The 21297-nt window shown below is 39.4% G+C and overlaps 1 protein-coding gene across 1 annotated transcript in view; it reads left to right on the top strand.

Annotated features, from left to right (window-relative positions):
• Positions 1 to 6: 6 nt before the first annotated feature.
• Positions 7 to 21297, top strand: part of LOC104459044 (serine/threonine-protein kinase DCLK2-like) — a gene marked incomplete at both ends in the record, with an annotated part of 42636 nt that continues 21345 nt past the window's right edge. The window contains 2 exons of the mRNA XM_010083907.1: positions 7 to 193; positions 9071 to 9405. Of these exons, the coding sequence (XP_010082209.1) occupies positions 7 to 193; positions 9071 to 9405 (522 nt within the window). The remainder of the gene's footprint in view (positions 194 to 9070; positions 9406 to 21297) is intronic.

The raw sequence follows: 21297 nt of genomic DNA, 5'->3' as shown, positions 1-21297 counted from the left end.
TACCGTAACGGGGACAGGTACTTCAAGGGCTTGGTGTACGCCATCTCCACCGATCGCTTCCGCTCCTTCGATGCCCTCTTGGTCGAGCTCACCCGGTCCTTGTCGGATAACGTGAACCTGCCCCAGGGGGTCCGCACCATCTACACCATCGATGGCAGCAAGAAGCTCACCAGCCTGGATGAGCTGGTGGAAGGTGAGCTCCAGGGGGCTGGGGGCGAGCAGGGGCTCAGGCCGGGGCCAGTTCTCCCCTCCCACGTCGAGGCCCTGGCCGGGTGGGGGGCTGTGGGCTCTCCCTGGGGTGGGTTTTCCTCTTGCTTCCCTGAAAAAAGCAGAGAGAGGTTGTCTTGCTGGAAATAGGCAGCCATGTAGTGCCCAGGGGCTGGGGAGGGCCTTCTCTTCTCCGCGGGGACTGTCCCCTGCTCCCAGAGCCCGGACGGTGTCTCTGCACCCGAGGGGGTTGGTTCTCATGGCAGGTATTCTTCTTCATTGACAAAACACATAATAAAGTTCTTGGCTGCTTTTCGGTCATTGCTGTTTGTAAGAGGGAAATGCTGTAATTTAGTTCTCTAACAGTTGTTACACGGTGGCTTAAGCTTTCCCAGAGAAAGCCCCTGTGCCTTGAAAAGGGATGTTTACACCACTTATTAAAACAAACTGGTGTAAAATCCCATTTTCAAATGTGATCAGAGTCTGTCTTCCTAAAGGGAATTATCTGCCTTGTCTGACTTCCAAAAGCATTTTGTAGAATCAAATGCTTTTCAGAGTTGTCCCTAAGTAGCTTTTGATGATGGGACTTGGATGCTGAGGTGACGGAGACCTTGCAGATCTGAGCAGAGCTTTTCAAAATGGGGCCAGAACACTTTTTCTAAGTGAAACATATGCCTCTTGTTTGTAGGGAATAAAAATTACCAGAACATAGGGGCAGATAAGCCTGTGAGTGACTTGTACAGCCTAACTTACTGTGTTTGTAAGCCTGTCCTGTGGCTTCTGTTTTATTCCACAGCTTCTTTTAAGTTTGAAGCAGTAAAAATATTTTCAGGTGTATCATGTTTGAACTCTGTATCTGGCAGTGGGAGAAGATACCTCCAAGCAGGCATACGGGTATGCTTTGCTTGTTGAGTGTACACATGCTTGCAGAAGCTGTATTTTCAGTAGGTAGATAATGTTTTAGTAAAAACCTGACTTCCCTCATGTTCTCTCATGGTGTCTTAAAACACAATTTAAACTCACTCTTACATGAAATCAGCCTTTCAAATGTGTTGGTCGTGTTGTGCACACCGTGAGATCCATAGTCAACTTGCACTTGATGTTTCTCCGTAGGTATCTAACACATCCACCACTGCAGCCTTCCACCCCGTGACTGTATGCCAGGTGTAGCTGATTTGCATTAATGAAGAAGTATGTAGGTAGTTTAATGCCTCCTCCTTTTTAGGTTTTCAGCTGTGTATCCTTTAAACATCGGTCTGGAAAATTCCCTTTTCAAAGCAATGCAGAATCACACCTGGAGAATTTGATGAGGCAGGGAACCTGAAAACCTTTATTTAATCCACCAGTAAAGGCACTGGGAGTTAGGGACCAGTCACTCCAGAACATGCAAGAGGAAGGGAGAGGCTGCAGTATTCACTGCATCAAGAGAGTCTCACTCAAAAAAGATAGGCATGAAAGTACACTTTATAATAGCAGCATAGTGCCTGCGGAGTTTCCCCGTCATATGATCTACCATAAGGCTGTTCCACGGTCAAAACAGAGGAAATGTGAAATGTTTGCAGAGTGAAATGCCAACTCTGTGGTAATAAAATAAATGTGAAATCAACTAAAAACTTTTCCGTGATTCGGTGATTAATTTAGAGATAGCTAAAAAAAAACAATTAGGTCCTGTAGCGGGGATGGTAGGGCAAGAAGGTGAAGCAAAAAGTGGATAAACTAATGATAACTTGAGGTGACTTTTGAAATGTTGCGGAAGGATGAGCTTAAGCTTTTATGGCTTAAAACAAAGACAAAATGACTTGCTGGACAACAGTGTAAATGCAGCATATACTCTCACAACTGTATTAAAGTTAATAAATGAAAGCACGAACTTCGTGCCTCTTCAAATACTCATTGAGAGAGTGACCTTTGTCATTGCTCTTCACTGGAAGAATAAAGCAAAACAAATGTCACAACTGAAATGTCACTTCCATGCTTTCTCAGTAAAATAAAAGGGGGGAAAAAAGAGTCCCAATTATTTAGTCATCTATCCATGACCAATACAACTCCCAGGAATTTTAAGAAAATCCTGTAGCATCATAATTGGATTAGTATGTGCTCCAATTAGCATGCTAAAAACTTTGACAGTGTAAGTCTAATCACCATACAGGGGCAGGAAGAAAGCAAACAACTAGTGAATCCATCATTCATTGAAATTATCTCAGCTCTTTCCCGGGTGTTTTGTTCTTGAAAGCTGGAAAAGGATCTGATTTGGTTTTATTTTCTTTCTTTATTGCAGCACAGCAAGCTTGAATTTCTGCTGTAGAATAAATACTTCAACATTGGTAATATGCTAAAGCTTGAACTGCAGTAGCACCAGAAATACGGTGCTGAGTGGTGTTTTGTTGTCTTGCTTTTTAATTTTCAGAAAGGAAAATAAAATCAAAGTGCTGTTGTTCGTGCGAGCTACAGGCTGAACACCAGACTGAACATGACCACCTGATGCAAAACCTAATTATTTGACTAATCTGTTTGCCCATTGTCAGTGTTATTGAGCCAGTACATGGAATCGCTGCAGTTCATGTTCAGTAGTGGCACCTCTATGAAGTGAGCAGAAGGTGAGGACTCAGCCATCCTCACCAAGCCAGTGAGATCTGCGTTAAACCTCCCTCAACTTGAGTGTGGGAGGCAGTATCAAATTCTGTATTGTAGTAGTCCAAACTAGCTGCATTGAGTCACTGATGAATGCTTTTTTTGGATTTGGTTGTATCTGGCAATCTGGTTTACTGTTTATCATTTTAAGAAGAAAATAGCTAATGCACAGACAAACTGTAGATTTCAAATATTACAGTTACAGGTTGAGTCAGTTAAAAATTTGACCAGATCACATTTGTTAGTCAAAAATCGACAAGCTCCATTTTAAGCATATTGCTTTTCTTAACTGGATATGACAGTCAAAAAGCATGCTCTGCTGGACCAGCCTTAGGCAAATATCATTTGTATTCCCAGCCCCTGTCGATTAGGGAACATTAAGGCTCATGAGTTCGACAGTTTTCATTGCTGTCCTAGAATGGGAGGAGTGAAGAGTTTCATTGTCTGCTCCTGCTCTTGTTTGAGCAGACAGATTGAGAGAGGGATGGGGTCTGGGAATGTTATGTCTGTCTTACAGTTTTCTTTCTTTCAACCTTACTATCAGACATTACACTACTCTTTACTTTTAATAGTAGACTCCATGTGCAATTTTATATTTTCCATTCAGTAGCAATTATGGAATAATAGTTTCTCTTCTATTCTCTACCAAAGTTAACTAATAAAGTGTTTGTCTAAATCCTTCAGTTTTATTTAAAATTGTAATCTTCCCAAAGCATGACACAAAGGTGATAGTAAGAACTGTGCAGGGCTGTAGTGCTGAGGTGTGTGTTTTACATTGATGTCAGTCGTGCTATGTCTCACTGTCGTGTGCTTTGGTTGTCTTGGTAGTGAAAGACATGGAGTATCCTGATTGTTAAGGTCTGCTGCAAAGCTGGCAGATATTGTTGGATTTGGGGAGAGGAAACCAAGTGTAGACTCTGTTCCTCATCTGAAAAGTTACGTTGATTTGGCGTGTGATAGGGTATTTTTCTAGTTCCTTAGGTGGGAAGCATCACTGAGAGTCTTTGTTCTTTCAATTACAATGCTTAATTAATACAGTCCTTTTAAAATGTCAGTAGTTTTGTCTGCGCAGTTGTGCAGACAATCAACAGGCACCTGTAGGGGAGTCTTTGGGCAGGAGGTGGGAAGGTTCTGAGCAGGGCACCACTTATGCATGGCATAGGACACTATCTGCTTTAAAGAAATGGGCTCTGCCTCACTAAAGCGGAGTGAAACAATGTCTTTGAAATGAGTTATTGAATAATCCAGTATCTTCTGCCTTAGATAGTTATTGTTTCTGCATATTACATTTTAATACTGCTTAAGTCTCATTGATTCTAGTCGATGCAAAGTGTTATATTAGGTCAAGAATATCTTTTTTTCTGGTTGGGGCAAGCAGATGGTAACACCAAGTAGGCAGTTTGTATTTTTGCTTCTTGCAAAAGGTATGATTCCCTTCCTGTGCTGAAGCCAAAAGCTGTAGTGCTTTGTGAAGAGGCAAATGTAGCGGGTTTAACAAAGAAGGGTAGAAAGGAAGGATAAAAGAAGGATTAAAAAAACAAATTAAAAGCATTTATGCTTCCAAACATATGTTCAAATCACTGTAGTTACACAGTCCTGGAGCAATGGGGTGTGGATGTGATGTACAGGCGTAATTGTTAGTTAACTTCCCATCCAAAGAAAATGAAGTAGTTCCACCACTGTGCATCTCCTAGTTTCAGGGATGGGAAAATGTAATTTAGCTGAAAAGTTATTTACTTACTGTGGAGGAGGCATGTGGAATTGGGCAGGGTTGATACCAGGTGCCCTTAACTGTTTTCTGAAAGCTCGCACCCTGCCTGTGCAGGAGGGTTGGACCGGGTGCCCTCCAGAGGTCCTTTCCAACCTCAACTCTTTTGTCATTCTGTGAAAGCCTCTAGGAAGCTGTCATCTGAACTTCCTGACTAAATACAGTTAAAAGAGGTCTCAGAGCAATTAGTCATGTGTTAAAATCCTAGTTGCCATCCCAGGTTTTAAAAAGTGCATGGGGAACTTACATGCTGTAGGTGAGGAAAGATCCCGACTTATACAGGGTTATTGGAGGGGACGTGAAAGTGAAGGAATTGTAAGAAACTGACGAGGAAGGAAGTTCTAGTAAAGAAAGAGATCTAAATAGCCTGATCCTTCATAAAAGTGGTGGTTTTATTTTTAGATCAATCCTTTTATTCATGCTGTAAATATATTGTTCTGGAAAACTGCTTGGCTTCATGTTACAGAACACAAAAAGGGTGCTCTTCTGCGATTCCTAAAGTTAAAAGGTTAGCAGCCCTAGTAACCACTGTGCTATACTGAATAAGCTGCTTTTGGTACTCTTGAAACTAATGAGTTCTACCAAAAGAAGCTGAGGAGCATGGGATGGATATATGGAATGGACCTAGAAACCTGCCCTCTCCTTTGTGCTTCACAGGGCACCCCACACTTAAAAATATGGAGAACTAAGGGTTTTCTTTCTGTAGCGTTGTTTTTACCTGTCAGCCGTATCGTTCTCTGTTATGCAGTGTGTCATTTAAAAACATGATCCTTTATGGGACTCTTAGGAGGTAATAGTGTTTGTTAACGCCTTGAAAAAACAAGCCAGGAAACCTTGTTCAGAGACTTCTGTTTCAAATATCCCAACTCAGGATTTTTTTGGGTGTTGTACACTAAATTTCTTCCTTACATTACCTGCTACAGGGCATCTCCACAGTTTGTTTGGTTTTAACCTAACGCTAAGGAAAATGAAATATCTACAAGTCTTTCTCCAGTAGTCTCTGGTTTTGAAGACAAAGTATGAATGTTTCTAGGCTATTTGTTAACTGGGGCTTCGAGTCACAGAATTTGTGCTGTGAAGAACCCCGAACTGTCAGGCGACTGTGTTTCCTCAGTGTTGTACGTAGCTGCAAGTGATGTATGCTTGTGTTACAAAAGGACAAGGTACATCCTTTTTTCCCTAACCTTACCTAAAATTGCATGGCTGAATTTTGAAGAGTTCACATACACCCTACTCTCTTTATCCCTGCTTTTATGTCTTGAAAGGTGAGCTAGACACATTTCCTGTGAATAACAGTGTTGAAGAAGCAGATGGCAAAAGAATACCTTTGTAGATGAGTCTTCAAGCAACCAAACAGTATTTATTTATCAGTCAGATTGACCAATGTGCTCTTGTTTTCTCTGTTATCCGTTCTCTGTGTTCATCATCTGTATTTACTTTGTGAGGGAATGGGGAGTGTTATATTTAGATTGTTAGCTCTCTGAAACTGAAGGACACAGACCTGTTGGAGAGGGGCCAGAGGAGGCCATGGAGATGGTCCGAGGCTGGAGCAGCTCCCGTGCGAGGACAGGCTGAGAGAGTTGGGGGTGTGCAGCCTGGAGAAGAGAAGGCTCCAGGGAGACCTTAGAGCAGCTTCCAGTGCTGAAAGGGGGCTACAGGAGAGATGGGGGGGATTGAAAGAGGGGAGATTGAGATGAGATATTAGGAAGAGATGTTTTCCTGTGCGGGGGGTGAGGCAGTGGCCCAGGTTGCCCAGAGAAGCTGTGGATGCCCCATCCCTGGAGGGGTTCAAGGTCAGGCTGGATGAGGCTTTGAGCAACCTGGGCTAGTGGGAGGTGTCCCTGCCCATGGCAGGGGGTGGCACTGGATGATCTCTGAGGTCCCTTCTAACCATTCTATGATTCTGTTTCCTTGTTAATAGGCAAATGTTTCATGTCTTCTCGTTGTTTTTCTGATGTTAATAAGACATAGAGAATCAGAAGGAAACCTACTCCATTTGTCGATTATATTGTGACCCAGAATATCAGCAGATGTTACTGTCTTTAAGTGAGCATATGGCCCATTTGAGGAATTTTTGGTGGTAGCAGGATTTCTCTGTGGAAGAAGTGACACTTTTAGATGGCTCTGGCTACTGTCACGAAGTGTTGGATGGATGGCACATATGCTCTGTTGAAATTATAATGCCAGCTTATAAGGAGGTTTCATACTTCTGCCAAAACTGCTCTGCAGCCTGTTTAGTCTTTGTGCTGTAGAATTGGTTCAGCGTCCCAGCTGTAATGGGCGTCTGTAATTCTTGCAATTTTTTTTTCCCACATTAAAAAAAAATAATTAGGAATTGCTTAATAGGTCTTTCTGCTTCATTAGTCTATAGTTCTCTTCTTTACCTGCAAATCTTAATATAATATTAGTGACTAACTTCATGATCTGGTCTGAAAACTAAGGAGATGATTCATGTTAATGTTGTAAGACAAAGATACAGTTGTGTTTGGTTTTTTTTCCCCAGTAATGTAACTGCTGTGACTGTCTGCCAGTTAAGGCTGGTACGCATTAGCTTTAAAAAACTTTCAAGACTGTAAATGGAAAGTGGGCCTTCAAACCATAAAATTGAATGTATTGAAGTAAGCCATGTAAATATTTGAAGTATTGTTTATGCCTGTTTGTGAAGTTCTGTCAATTTTCTAGGGCTGGTCATGTAGAAATGACAAAAAACAGCTACAGCCTCATCAAAATGTCACCAAAGCCTCAGAAAAGGTTTTTTTAGGAATTGGGATGATGGATATTTAGGTTAGACACATGAAAAATCTAATTTGAGGCAGTTAGTGAAAAAGTCAAGCTTATTTATGTATGTGATTTGAACTGTAAACTTACCTGTTACTTTGTCAACAATGCTTGAAATCGATTTGACTGGTGTAAACAAAAAAAAGTATGAAGTGCAGTATGCTACATTTTATAAATACTGGTTTTCTGGGAAAGTGGGAAGATTATCAGAAGTGTCTATTCTTATTTGAATTAATCCCAAGCAGATTTAAAATCAGGACATACGTTAAAGTGGCGAGCAAAAATTTTATATAACATTACACTTTCAGGTTTTTTACCTACAAAATAGAATGTAAAAGAGAAGTGGTACTCCTAAAAATGATTTGATGTTTCTGCCAAACAGACATATAGAAGTGCACTTTGTACTTCATAGGATGGCTAAAATAATTATACAGTAATATGGTGTTCAAAAATTAATGCCTGCTCATCAAGGGGTGGTATTTTTTTTAGGCATGGTTTTGGAATACACCATTTTGTAGGAGAGTTTCCTGTAGTGAACTTTATAGTTGTGATTTAACTTACCCCTGCCATTTTTGAGTTATACCCCTAAATATTTTCTTGGCTAAATGCAGTTGAAACAAGTTATTTGAAATTTGTTCTTTTAAGATATTTCATTAAGTTGAAAGTACTTCATATTTGTTTTTATCAAAAGAAGAAAACAAGGGCCTCTGCTTAAAGGAGGAGAAATAATAATAGGAAATCTGTAGTAAAAAGATATTGCAGCCTATTCAGATAATCAAGAAATTATTTTATTCATGCTTTAAGCAGGGGAACTATTAGAAGGCAGAGTCCTCTTCTAAAAAAAAGCCATTTAGTCTCCAGCTTCGCATTATGTCAAGGAATGGAGAAAAGTAACAAATTCACTAGGTCTGCATCATGGCTGGTGCCACTTCAGATACTTTGATGTAAAGGTATGTATTACTAGCCTATGATAACACTTTTTGTCCTCTCACTTCCCTTTTATCACAGTGAAGGCTTTGAATTAGGAAATAAATAAAAATAGGGAATTGTAGATGTCCTTTCTTATTGCTGTAGTCTCAGAGTCTCATTTGTGGCTTAAGCAGGTATTTGTTGGTCTCAAAAATGTGGAAGTGACTACATTGAACAGTGTATCCTTGGTAGAAAGGCAATAACTCCTGTTAAATTCATGTGTCCTGCAGGACAAGGATCTTGAGATGCTTGAATTTTATTCTGTTCAAACTTGCTGCTTTTTACAAGTCTTCATTATTAAACATAGGTATGTGTGTGCACATCTTGAGGTACGTACTTGAGGAATATATAGGGAAGGACCTGGATATTTGCTGTCGGAGAATGTTCTTCATGTCATATATTGTGAGCTCAAGTAGTTTAAAGACCTGCAAAATGAGGCAACAGTCAGAACTTATGATCCAAAAGAAATGGGAAATACCTTCAACGCTCTCATTACTTGTTACCATTTTTTCTTAGCCAGAGGTCTTTTGAAACCTGTTGAAACCACTTTGTGAGAGTATCGTTTGGGTGGAAAGCTCTGATAATTTGGAGTCCTCCATTTAAAATGTTACCTGAAGAATTTTTGGTTTTTTGTGGTTTTTTTTTTTTTTTTTTTCTAAATTGACAAAAAATAGCTGCAAAACTCCTTAAATTATGAAAATGTCATCTTCTTTTTAGGTGAAAGTTATGTATGTGCATCAAATGAACCGTATCGCAAAGTTGATTACACCAAGAATGTCAATCCAAACTGGTGTGTGAACATAAGGACTGGGTCCACTCGATCCTTGACATCTTTGGCATCCACAAAGAGTGAAGTGAAAGAGAGTAAAGATTTCATTAAACCCAAATTAGTGACAGTTATTAGGAGTGGAGTAAAACCACGGAAAGCTGTGAGAATTCTGCTGAATAAGAAGACTGCGCACTCCTTCGAACAGGTCTTGACTGACATCACGGAAGCCATTAAGTTAGACTCGGGTGTAGTCAAGAGACTCTGTACACTGGATGGAAAGCAGGTAGGAAAATAAATTTCTGTGAACATCTATAAATATGAGTTAATCTAAGTAAGCTTCTTTATTTTCTTAACTTGAATTCTTGTTACTCTGTTTTGACCTGCTTCTGAATAAGGACAGTTTAATAAACTGCAGCTTTTAAAAAGTCTATTAAAATATTAATATCTACAAAAAATTAAAATAGCATGTAATGCATAAGAAGTTGACCACTTTACATTCTAAGTGAAGAAAAAATTAAAAAATATTCTGTGCTAATTCAGTTGCATTGTTAAACAAAGTGCCTGTTGATTAAGTAATACTGTTTATTTGAAACATTTGAAAGCAAACTTGTTAAAATACATGTGTTTTTAGAAGCAGAGTCATGTTGTCGGAATAATACGTGATGCTGAGTGGTATAAGAAGAATACTCCTTCCATTTCACTTCCACAGATTGCTGTTTTAAGTGTTGAAAGTACTGAAATGTCTTTCTGGAGGTAGTAACTGACAGAGTCTAAAGTCAAGAATTTTATTTGAAATGGATAATTCTGGGGGGAGTGGTCATATCTTTGCTACTTGCTTTTGCTTTTAGTTTTACCACTGCAAAACCATGCTGCCAGGATTAGTGATGCGGTAGGTCTTTTCTTCCCAGCCAGAAATAGAGAAGAGCAGCCCACAGAATGTTCTGCTGCGCCAGGTAAAAGCGTCAGGAATACATTTGCTGTTGATCAGTCAGGTTAATGACTCAGCCCTATGTGGAACAGGACACCAATACTTGATACTTTGATTTGCCACTGATGGGGAATTTTGATGGCATTGTGACTTTAGTAACACATGCTGCAAAGGAGATCACGTTCCGTATCGGGTACCCAGACTATTATATTGTTGGCTAAATATTAGGATCCTTGTCCATTCAACGGGTATTTTTGCACACCTGCATACTTATATATTGCGTGAGCTACTTGTACGAGCTTCAGTTGTGTTCAAGCAGATCTGGGAATTTTTATTGTCAAGCATTTGTAATGGTTGTAATCATGTAGACCACTTAAAAAGCTCCTTTTTGTGGTGAAAGTTGCTAGCAAATGTATTCCAGAACAAGTGCACTTATTCAGTTTGTCTTGATATGAGGTCTGTCTCTCTGGTTATGTTCTATGTGCTATGGATATACTTTTTATAGTTAAACAGTTGAAAACTTCTGTTCTTGGTATTAAATATAGCAAGGCAAACGCATCACGGAGGCTCTTGATTTTCAGTACTTGGTGACACTATAATGTGCTCTTTAGTTCTGTTAATAGGTTTGATTTTTTTAATGAGATTTGTTAACAAGATTTACTAAGAGAGAAGCCTTTCTTGGAATATTCTTTTGTTTTTAAAAGTCTCAAAATATGATTTAGTCATGTTTAATTTAATTCACTATAAAGTAGCTTTGAGGATATTTATTATACAGCAATTAGTCTCTTCTATGCATGAAGTCTTCTATTACTGTCTCAGCTAAGATGATTCTAATCTTCTCAAGCAAATTAGGTAGAAACAGATTTGGAAAGAGTCTGGAAACTGCAAAAACTGGGATTCTCGGTTCCGATTCACCTCTTCTGTTGCATTGTTACTGCAGCAGAAACTCACTGGTCTGCATTGATATGGAAGATGCATTAGTGCATCAGCGATCAAAAAAATCAGTTAACGTTAAGTCTCACGTATGTTGCTTGCACATTACTGTCAGCCATGGTGGATGGAGGCTGTCCTCAGTCCACAGAGAGGACAACCAGCCGTTGATCAAGCTCCAAAACAAAAGATTTCTAATTTGTTTAGTACCTCCTCCTGCCCTGCTATGGGAAAGGCAATAATCAAACTTGGATTGCAGATGGAGATGTAGGTGTTCTCAAGCCTCTCTGTTCAAACTGCTTCAGCAGTAGCAGTGCGTAAATGTGGAGAAAACTGCCATTTGGAAGAAAAACTGTCTGCTTTTCCATAGGCTTTGGGAAGGAGCCTTTTCTTGCACAGCTGTAGTGTAATCATGATCTAGTGGTTATGGGATATAGTGCCCCAGACAGAAAACCCATGGCTTCAAGCACCCAGATAATAAAAGCCTCCTCCTGCTTGTCTAGGATTATAGAGACTTCTGGGGTTTTTTCTGTTTGTTTGTTTCTTTTTCCGGAAAGTGAAGGGCTGACCCCAGTTTGAGGCAATAGTGATCTCTTTTCTTTGTTCACTGCTGGTATATGTAGAGGTTGGTGCCCAAGGGCTTTGTGGGGTTTGGCAAATAAAGAGTTGCCTTGCTGCCAGTTACCAATTGGTGGAAATTTCTGAGCCTATTTTCTCTAATGTAGTAATTGCTTATTCTTCTAAATCTGCTAGGGAGGCAGATCTTTTATGTTCCTTGTAGTGTTGGCACAGCTTGAAAGGCAACCATTAAAAAAAAGGCATTTTGTAAATGGCTGTGTTCCTGTAAATGTAGCTCTTGTGTTTCTCAGGGTTTTGTGTTTTTTCTTTTCCCTGCTCCTTTGTATTTTATCTCTGAAGAGATATGTATTTTTTGTGGTTTTTGTGAGCGAATAGTTTTAGGCTGTGTTTTCTGTTTAACTGATACTGAAATTCAAGTGTTTAAAACATGCATGTGCAAAATTTGTATCCTTTTATTAGGGAATGTGTTGTTCTGTTAACTTGTTAACTATTTAACATGTATAGTAAGAAATGATCATGAAACCAGTGATCTGTGAAGAAGTCTTTTTATTTTGAGCAGTACAATGGAACGGATGTCCTCAAAATAGTTATTATTTACTCTTCTGACTTCATTAATCTGGACTGTAGCAACATCTTGATGGTAATAGTAACACAGAGAATAACATCTGCATTGGATGTTTCCCTTGATTGTTGTGTATGAAGACGGAAAATTATTTAACTGTTAATTGTAAGATTTTATAACATTTACAGAGTTTCCTTTCATCTTCAGTTTCAATATGGATGCTGTAAATTAGAATATTAGTGCTTTGTAGCCTCAAGTACAGTTTTTCAACTATATTGATGCAAGGCTGACTTGTCACTGTAAAGCTGTTGAACAACCAACTTTTTTTACCTCCTAAGACTTTTGTGGTGGTTTCTATGTGAGGAAAAAATATTCCTGTAGAAGTAGCTAGGCTTTAACTTTGCAGCTCAGGCTTCTACCATTCCAGTGTTTGTGCTTCTGACATTGAGGTTTGCCTAATGGATTTGCTTGGCCAAAGTGTTTTCCTTACTTGGCTGCATTTTTCTGTTCTGTTCTTTGCTGGAATCTGTCGCTATCCTACTGTGAAGCAAGGACAGTCAGACTGAAACTTCTCCAGTTGGGAAGTTAACCTTTCATTATCAAAGAAGAGCACTGAGGTTTTATTTCATGCTAAATAGCCGCAAGCTTCAAACATTGAGGAGTTTAGGGTGGCAACTTAATGGTAAATTACCTGCACTAATTGTTTAAAAGCTTATAAGGTATGGTGTGTGTGAGTGGAATTTCCTGTGAGAAACTCACAAAAAGCCATACAGAACTCTGAAGCATGTATTATTTGACATACAAAAGAAAATGGAATCTTCACTCCAGGAAGATGGTAACTTTGTAAGCTTGCATTGTGTTGCAGTTTCATGGATTAATATCTATAAGAGGATTGAAACTGTTGATGAGCCACCTTTTCTATACTCCGTTCCCACAGTAGTGAGAACGTACCACAAATAAACCTTATTTTAAAGGGCCACAGATAATGTTGGTGGCTATCTCTGAAACCAAAAGCTCCCTCATTTTCTGGTAGTGAAGTTGTTCATAAGGTGCTCATTAAAACTAGATGGGTAACTGAAGAAACCAGATATTACATTTGGAAGTAGTCATCAGACTCATCGTGCTCTCCTCTCGGTAATTTTTTATTTTCCTGTGACAGATTTGAAAATTCTTAGTAGAGATGATAGCTTCTGTCAACTGGATTTTGTACTTGCTTTTTAGCAGAAATACTAAGGGGACCTACTGCAGCTGTAACATACCCATCATAGAGGGCAGATCTTTCTAGAAACCGAAACAAGGGATGAGCAGAGAAGATCTTACTTGTTTAGTACAACCATTATTCCCCATCTTTTTGTTCCAGTTCTTTTGGCACATAGGCTTCTGTCATTCAGATCTGAAAATCTCCCATTGATATTATAGTTTTGCTAGAATCTTAATCTTAGTGAGAGTTGACTATGTAGTACTGAGGCAAGTTTCGGAACATATACATTTTGTTTCTCTCAGTTTTCCATTTTTGTATGCAAAGTCATACCTGGATGAGATTTTGAAAAATATTGCAGTTAACTGAGCAGTTTTAGCACATACTTACCTTTAGTTCAATTCTCTCCAGCTTAATGACAGTGGAAAGGCTATTTGGTTTTCAGCTGTATCTTATTCATCAGCAGTACAATTTTTTTTTTTTTAAGGAACCAGGCACTAGGAGCTAGGTGTACTCTTACCCCTCTGCTTGAGGGGAAAAAAAGCTCTTGCATTCCTCACAACTCTTAAAGGCTTATGTATTGTGATAGAGCAATGTCAGTGGCAGCTGCAAGGAGTGATTGTCTGCGTTGCAGATCCCATAGAAGTTTAGCATTTGCAGGCAAGGAGACTTTGCTTGCGTAGCTTCAAGACTTGGAACAGTAGCGATAGTCCCTGCATTCATCTCAAAGGCTGAGGGTCAGAAGGGGTAGAGTCAGCTTTCAGAAAGCAATTTAAAATTTGCCAAACTGCAGCAGAGCACTTGGTGATTTGAAGCTATGGATATGATTGGCCATAGAACTACTAAAAGAGGATACGTTGATTAGAAAGGCTTTTCAGAGTTCGCGGTTGATGTCCACAAGAAAAGGCACATTAATCTGCCTATTATGTGAGAAATTACACAAATGAGGGTTATGTCTGCTCTGTGGGGGGAAAAAAAAATCCCTGCAGTCTTTATATTGGTTTATAAGGCTTCAATATCAGCAGTGGATGCAACATTGTAGGAGAGAATAAGAACAGGACCATGACCACTGAGAATTCTTGATACAGCAGTGGATAGCACTGCAACGTAAGAATGGAGTGTCAACTTGGAAAAGGCATATATATTGTTGGTTTGTGGTTTTTGTTCTGTTTTTTTTTTTTTAGCTGACAAACTAATGTTGTGTGAGAAACAGCAGAACGTATCGATGGAGATGCAATCAGAAGTATCGTTTAGATTGTCTTTAAAAGACAGAGACTAGAACTGCTGAGAGAGACACCTTCCAGGAGGATAGGAGCTAAGTGGCCTGGGAAATTAAATCAGGAAAGATACACACCTACTGTACAGAGGAGGAGAAGAAAAGCTTGTACTAGATGTGGTCAAGATGCTTTCAAGAGTGATGTTTCTCATTCATTGGATGGACATGAGACAAAACCAACATGGAAGAGCTAAAGATTACTTTCCACCCCATAGGGAAGCCCTGAAAAAGAGTTTAGAGGAGTCCTGGAAGATGCTAATCATCCTACAGCTGATGTCCATTGAATGAGATGAGTGTCCCTAAGGTAGAGCTAAATAAACTTCATTCAGAGACTTATGGGGGGAAAAAAATGAAGTAATACTGTGAATCACTTCCTGACAGTTGGCTGGGTCCTTTTCCCCTTTTACAAGTAAATATGTAGCAGTGGAACACCTCTATTACCTGGAAGTTGAAAAGTTTCAAATTATTTGTGTAGTCACCTTGATGTGTGTGAAAGGCTAGGAGGGGTCTGACATAGCATCTTCTCCGTTCAGGGAGCCTGCTGTTGGGTTTTTTTTGTTGCCTTTTTTTAAAGAATAAAGAGTTATAAAACAGTTATTTGTTTGGGGAGACAGGCAAGGGGAAGAAAAAAATAGTGACACTTCCTTGTGACCTTTTGACACTGTCTTTTCACATCAGCCAGCTAGGAAAGCATTGGCTAGAAAACATGCACTACTTATGGGATGCACAGCTGGAGTACTGTTGTTCTGAATGATTATCGATGGTTCACTGTCCAACTGGAATTTTATGTTGAGTAGGGCTTCATGAATGTTTGTCTATACTAGTCACTGTAAATGACCTGGAAGATGGAATGGAGGATTTTTTTCGTAAATATAAATACAAAGAACACACCGAACAGGTGAGCTACAGGAAAGCTGGACAGCACAGTAGTCTGGACAAACTGCAGAAATAGCTTCGGATAAAGAAGGTTGGGTAGCCTTAGGCTCGGTATTTATTAAAAATGCAGATAGGAAATGGCAAGTAGTTCTGGTTGAAGTGGTGGAGGATCACAGCTGAAGATGAGTTAATGTTGTCAATGGTTGTGCATAGGAGAAGAAAGCCAGCATCCATACGTAAGGTATATCGTCAGTCATCTTGTTTCTGATGTACATCAAGTGGCCCTTCTGCTCTATCTCACTCAATGCCATGATAGCAGCAAGAGCCAGCTTACTCCAAAGAGTAGAAAGAATTAAGAAAACATGTTCTGTGAAGAAAGATGGAAAGAAATGGGATTGCTCAGACTGGAGAAAGATCATCAACAATTTTTCAGGTGGACAAACAAAAAAACCTAAGCAGGAAAGAAAAAGGAAATTACTTCTGTGTCTTCCCTGCATATAGGAAAAGAAATAATAGGCTTAAAGTTAATCAGATCCAGTGGAATTCAGGGGTAAATAGTTGCAGTAAAATTAATGAAGAGGTGATTTTTGTTGGAGTAGATAAATGGGGTCTAATAGTCCCCAAAGTTCCTGAAAACTTTTATTTGTTTGGTTTTGAGTGTTTTGCTAACTAAAGGCTATCTGCAACTTTGGAAGAGCTGTTGAGATAAAGATAAAATAACAAAAATCTGAGTTCTGGTTAACATTAAAATGTGCTTGTATACACACCTGCATCCTGCAGAGCATTCAAACAGCAGGGTTTACAGGTAGAGCAAGTTTTATCCTGATGCTAGCAGACTTCTTCAGATATATAGTACGAAATGTGATTTAGATGAAGCTGGGCTTTTATTAGAGGCTAGAATTGTTTCAGAGAACAACTGTGGAGAGAGATCTGTCTAGTCAGTGTGGGATACAAATCTGTCAAGTCTAAGGAAAATTACAGAATTGAAGTGGCCATAATCAGGAGGACATTGTGAGAGGAAATGAATCCGTCCACGGACACTGCTATGCGATATTTTTGTTCGGACTTCAATCAGCATGCTCGGAACTGGAAGCCGTGGTTATTTATTGCTAGAAGAAAGGAGGAAATAGTGTACTCAAACAGGAGATAATTTTGGCCCCAGTCCATGGACACAGAAATATTCCCATCTGGAGTTATTTATGGAAGTGTTATCTGAAACTAACCTGAAATTAACTGTGCCCTATCAGAGAAACAGGGATCTGAAAAAATACCCTGAATATGAAAATACAGAGATATTTTTCCAGCTTCAAATCTTGCTATGGAACTCTTTCTAAACCATTGGCATTACGTGCAGTGGTACAAAGGCCACAGGCAGATAATGTGTGGTTTAGGATTTACCTCTAGAAAGTATTAACCTTTTTTACTGCAGTTGTCAGAGGATCATATTACCAGTCCAATAACCATTTTGAGGGGGGAAAAAAAAGGAAAAGCAAAATGGTAAGGTTTTGTTTAAAAATAACAAAATTAATTATGATGCTTAAGGTGCTACAGAAAAAGTATTTAAAAAGAAACAGAACTTTGAATATCTAGTGAGTCATCTCAGAAGAGTGTCTTAAACTGGCAGTGAGCAATAATGCTGAGGAAGCCCTTCAGCTTTGTTGCACAGGCAAAAAATAAAGGTCATGCCATGGGAAACGGCCACAGTCTAGCAGTGGAGAACTTGGCTCTCTGGAACAAAGGTCTTCAGAATTTGTTTTGGGGGAGCCAAAACCCCTGTGTGTTATTCTTACTTTGTGGAGATGAATAACCCAAGATACAGTATAGATAAACTAAAGCTCTTTCCTCCCCACAGGGATACGTAATTCTAGCTTTGGGGGTGTTGTTGCTGAGAATGTAATGGCTGGGGTCCACTGGGCATGAATTTAATGTTTTTCAGAGAGCTAAGGTTTAGGTATGTCATACCCACTGCCATCAAGCTACCAGGTTGGTGAAGTGGGAAGTTAAAATAATAGTGTGTTTATCAGAATGAACACAAAATCAGACCCTGATGCAAAGTCAGCACTTTTAAATGAGAGCATGGCGACTGAGCAAAATTGCTGATGTTGTAGCTAAAAGCAAGCATGTGTGTCCTGTTAAAAGTGATATCCAACTTGCTGGAGTCTTTGTGGGTCTATAGTGAGGATAAATCCTACTGGGTTTTCAATTTTTGGCTGTGCACACCGAGAGCTGACAGCACTTAATAAAAATGACATGCTGCACAGTGTGGGAAACAATCCCTGCAAAAATAGTGATGTCACAGCGGTAATGTTGCATCTTTGTTGATATATGATTACCATAATTTGAGTGCTGGGTTACAGAAATGGTGTGTGTAGCTCTCGGAATAAAAGAGCGCTATGCCGTCATTGTCTGCCATCTGCCATGCTAAAGATCGACTCACATGACTTGGAAACTAAACCTTGGGAATTTGTTGTGTCCTGCTGAGCCTGGCCATTAACAGATAATTAGTCTGGTAAAAATCTTTTGAATTCATTCTGCAGCTGTCATATGCCAGATTAGGATTTGTGTCACAGGTTCCTCATTACTTTGAGATATTTGAAATTTTTTTCCTGCAGTTAACCTGTGTTATTTCAGTAAACAGTTCTTGTATTAACATATTTAAATATGCAAAATTTTCTTTTGAGAATACTGTTACACCTTACAGTGTAAAGCTGTTTACCAACCACATATGAAAGGGTTCCAAGGTTGACTTTTCCCCATTTCTGTTCATAACACAGTCTGTAAACAGACTTTCTAGTTTTAAGATTTGTCTTTCAGGTTGAAGGATCTGTTATACTAGCTGCTTCTTGGCTGGCTGTAATCACATTGTCAGTGTCTCTTAAGTCTACTGAAGCAATAATACCAAAATATTAAAATATAAACTTTTCGTGTAGATTTTTATCAGTTTTTAAGAAAAATGATGTTCTCATCCATATTATATTAATGTCAGGAAACATGAAACAGTTTATCAGAGAGAAGAAATGGAGTATTCATCTTCAGTGCTTCAAATATTGCTAGCTGATTAATTTGCAATGAACCTTTAAACACAGTAGTCTGAATACTCTGAAAGGAATGTAATGTTGAAGTAACAGCAACACAAGCCAACTTCTAAAAGCAAAGAGCTTCCCAGCACTTAAATGGGACAATGACCCTGTTTGTGGCTGGAAGTTAGTAAGCTTTGCATAGGAAGGAGTGATGATACTCGGTGTTTTCACTGTAGGCAGTGAAATTCAGTGTTCTTGTTTACAAAGTCAACAATAATTTTCTTCTGTTTTGCAAATATGCATCTGTGCCATATTCTTAAATATTTATTCTGTTCATATTTATTTGGTGTTTTATTTCGTGATACATGACACATGCAGTCATGGAAGATGTTTTGAAGAAACTAAAATATTTCAGAAGAAAGCAAAAAAGAATAGAACATAACTTGTAAACTAAAGGGCAAGTTAGACTTTTGGGCTAGTAAGTTTGGCATTTTTTGGCTTTACCCTTCTTATTTCTGACCTCCAACTTGACATTATTTAGGGAATTCCAGTCTGGATAAAATTGCTGGAAAATGGGCCAGATAGTTAAGAAAAATAAAGATAGTTGAGTACCAGATATCCAGAATCTTCTTTGTAAGCCCTTTCTGAAGGTGCCATTGTCTTGCTTGGGAAAACTTGTAGTTTCTCATTTAAAGAAATAAAGGGTCCAGATGATTTAAAACTGAAAAAAAATGATGAAGAGAGATTCAAGCATAGATAACTGTGAAGTTGGATGCTGCTTAGAGTATTTGCCTTTGCCCTGTATTTTTGAGGTAGGAAGCATTGTTTCTGTTGTGAAGAGAATCACAATATAATGTGTGGGCTTGGTGATAGTTTCCATACCAGACTTCTGTGGAGGTAGTAAAGAATCAATTAATTTTCCCATTCTTTTTCTTCCTGTAGGCCCTCTTTCCCATGTGTCAGGCAGTAAGAAAAAGCTTGTAAAATCAGTATTTTTCCCTCTGACATATTTGCTTTATTACCAAGTTTCAGATTTTTGTTTCTCCTTTTCCTGCAGAAATGAAGAGTGACTTTGAAGGGCTTTTGACTGAGCAGTTGGTGTACTACTCATTGAAACTGGCTGTCCTCATGTGGGAGGTGCTTCAGCCTTCTCATCATTTTTGTGGCCTCCTCTGGCCCTGCTCCAACATGTCCATGCCTGTCTTGTACTGAGGACCCCAGAACTGGAAGCTGGACTCCAGGTGGGGTCTCATGAGAGCAGGGTAGAGGGGCAGAATTGCTTTCCTTAACATGCTGGCCATGCTTCTCTTGATGCAGCCCAGGATGTGGTTGACTCTCTGGGCTGTGAGCGCATGTTGCCAGCTCATGTCCAGCTTCTCATCCACTAGCACTCCCAAATCCTTCTCTGCAGGTCTATTCTCAATCTCTTCACCCCCCAGCCTGGATTGATACTGACACAGGTACAGGACTTTGCGCCTGGCCTTGTTGAACCTCATGAGGTTCACATGGGCCCACTTCTTGACCCTCTTTAATGGCAACCCAGGACCCTCTTTAATGGCATCCCTGCAGTGTCAACCACACCTCTCAGCTTGGTGTCACCTGCAAAGTCGCTGAGGTTGCACTCCATCCCATTGCCATGGGATGTCGTTGATGAAGATATTAATCTGTACTGGTCCTGATACAGAGCCCTAAGGGACACTGCTCATCACTGATCTCCAGCTGGGCATTGAGCCATTGACTACTGTGACCTTCCAGCTAAATCCTTATCCACCAAATAGTCCATCCCTCAAATCCCTGTCTCTCCAATTTAGGGAGAAGGATGTTGTGGGGGACTGTGTCAAAGGCCTTACACAAGTCCAGATAGATGACTTCAGTAGATCTTTCCTTATCCACTAGGTAGTCACAGAAGGCCACTCTTAGCTAGAATCCTCAAGGAATAGAGGAAGTAAACAGCCTGTTGAGATACAGGGCTTGAAGGGACAGCCAAGTTCACAGCATATATCTGAAATGACTTCCAGATCTTTTAGTGTGGTTTGTGTTTCATTTTTTTCCGTTTATCCATAGCAGAGTTTATTGGTGAAATTCTCCTCAAGCCACATCTGCATTAGAGGAAAAATTTGCCTGTTTTCTGGCTTGTTTGCCTAATAGTTAGAAGTGGATCTATCTTTTAAGTGGAATTTTTTCCCGTTCCCAAAATTTTTAAAAATTGTAATCTCTGTGTTTCTTCCTTCTCTCCAAAGCCATGGGAATTGATACAGATCCTGGCACTAGGACATATTGCTGAAATTCTCATTGCTCTGAACCAAAATTGTTTGTTGCTGTCAAGATTGGAGAAGGACAGAGGGGAAGGCTAGGGTCCAATATTTTCACATGCAGACCCAGCTGTGAATCCTTGTTAGTACACTGGTACACTAAGTAAGAATTGCAACACTTCATCTTTTGTATAATGGAAAAAAGAGTTTGGTGAAGTTCAAAATTGACTGGGGGCTGAACTAAAAAAGTCTTTTCAGGTGTGACATGAGAAATAAATATGAATACCTCTTGTGTAAACTGATTCTGTTAGGGATGAGACTGAAGTTAGAGGCTGTTTGTGATCTTAGTTTCTTTCAGTGTTTTATATATCCATATATAATTAATCTCAAAATGCTTTGGATGATTCATCCTCCTTCATACTGTGAGTCATTTTCAGTCTCACTAGCTTACTTGAAAAATTTTATTTTTAGCTAAGGGCAATATATTGTGTGTATGACACCTGAATGTTAGTGAGAGGACCTTATCTGTAAACTGTCCTCAGCTGGCACAGAAC

Source organism: Pterocles gutturalis, unplaced genomic scaffold (assembly GCF_000699245.1).
Source record: "Pterocles gutturalis isolate BGI_N339 unplaced genomic scaffold, ASM69924v1 scaffold15765, whole genome shotgun sequence".
Classification (NCBI taxonomy): Eukaryota; Metazoa; Chordata; class Aves; order Pterocliformes; family Pteroclidae; genus Pterocles; species Pterocles gutturalis.
This window is presented reverse-complemented; position numbering and strand designations above follow the sequence as displayed.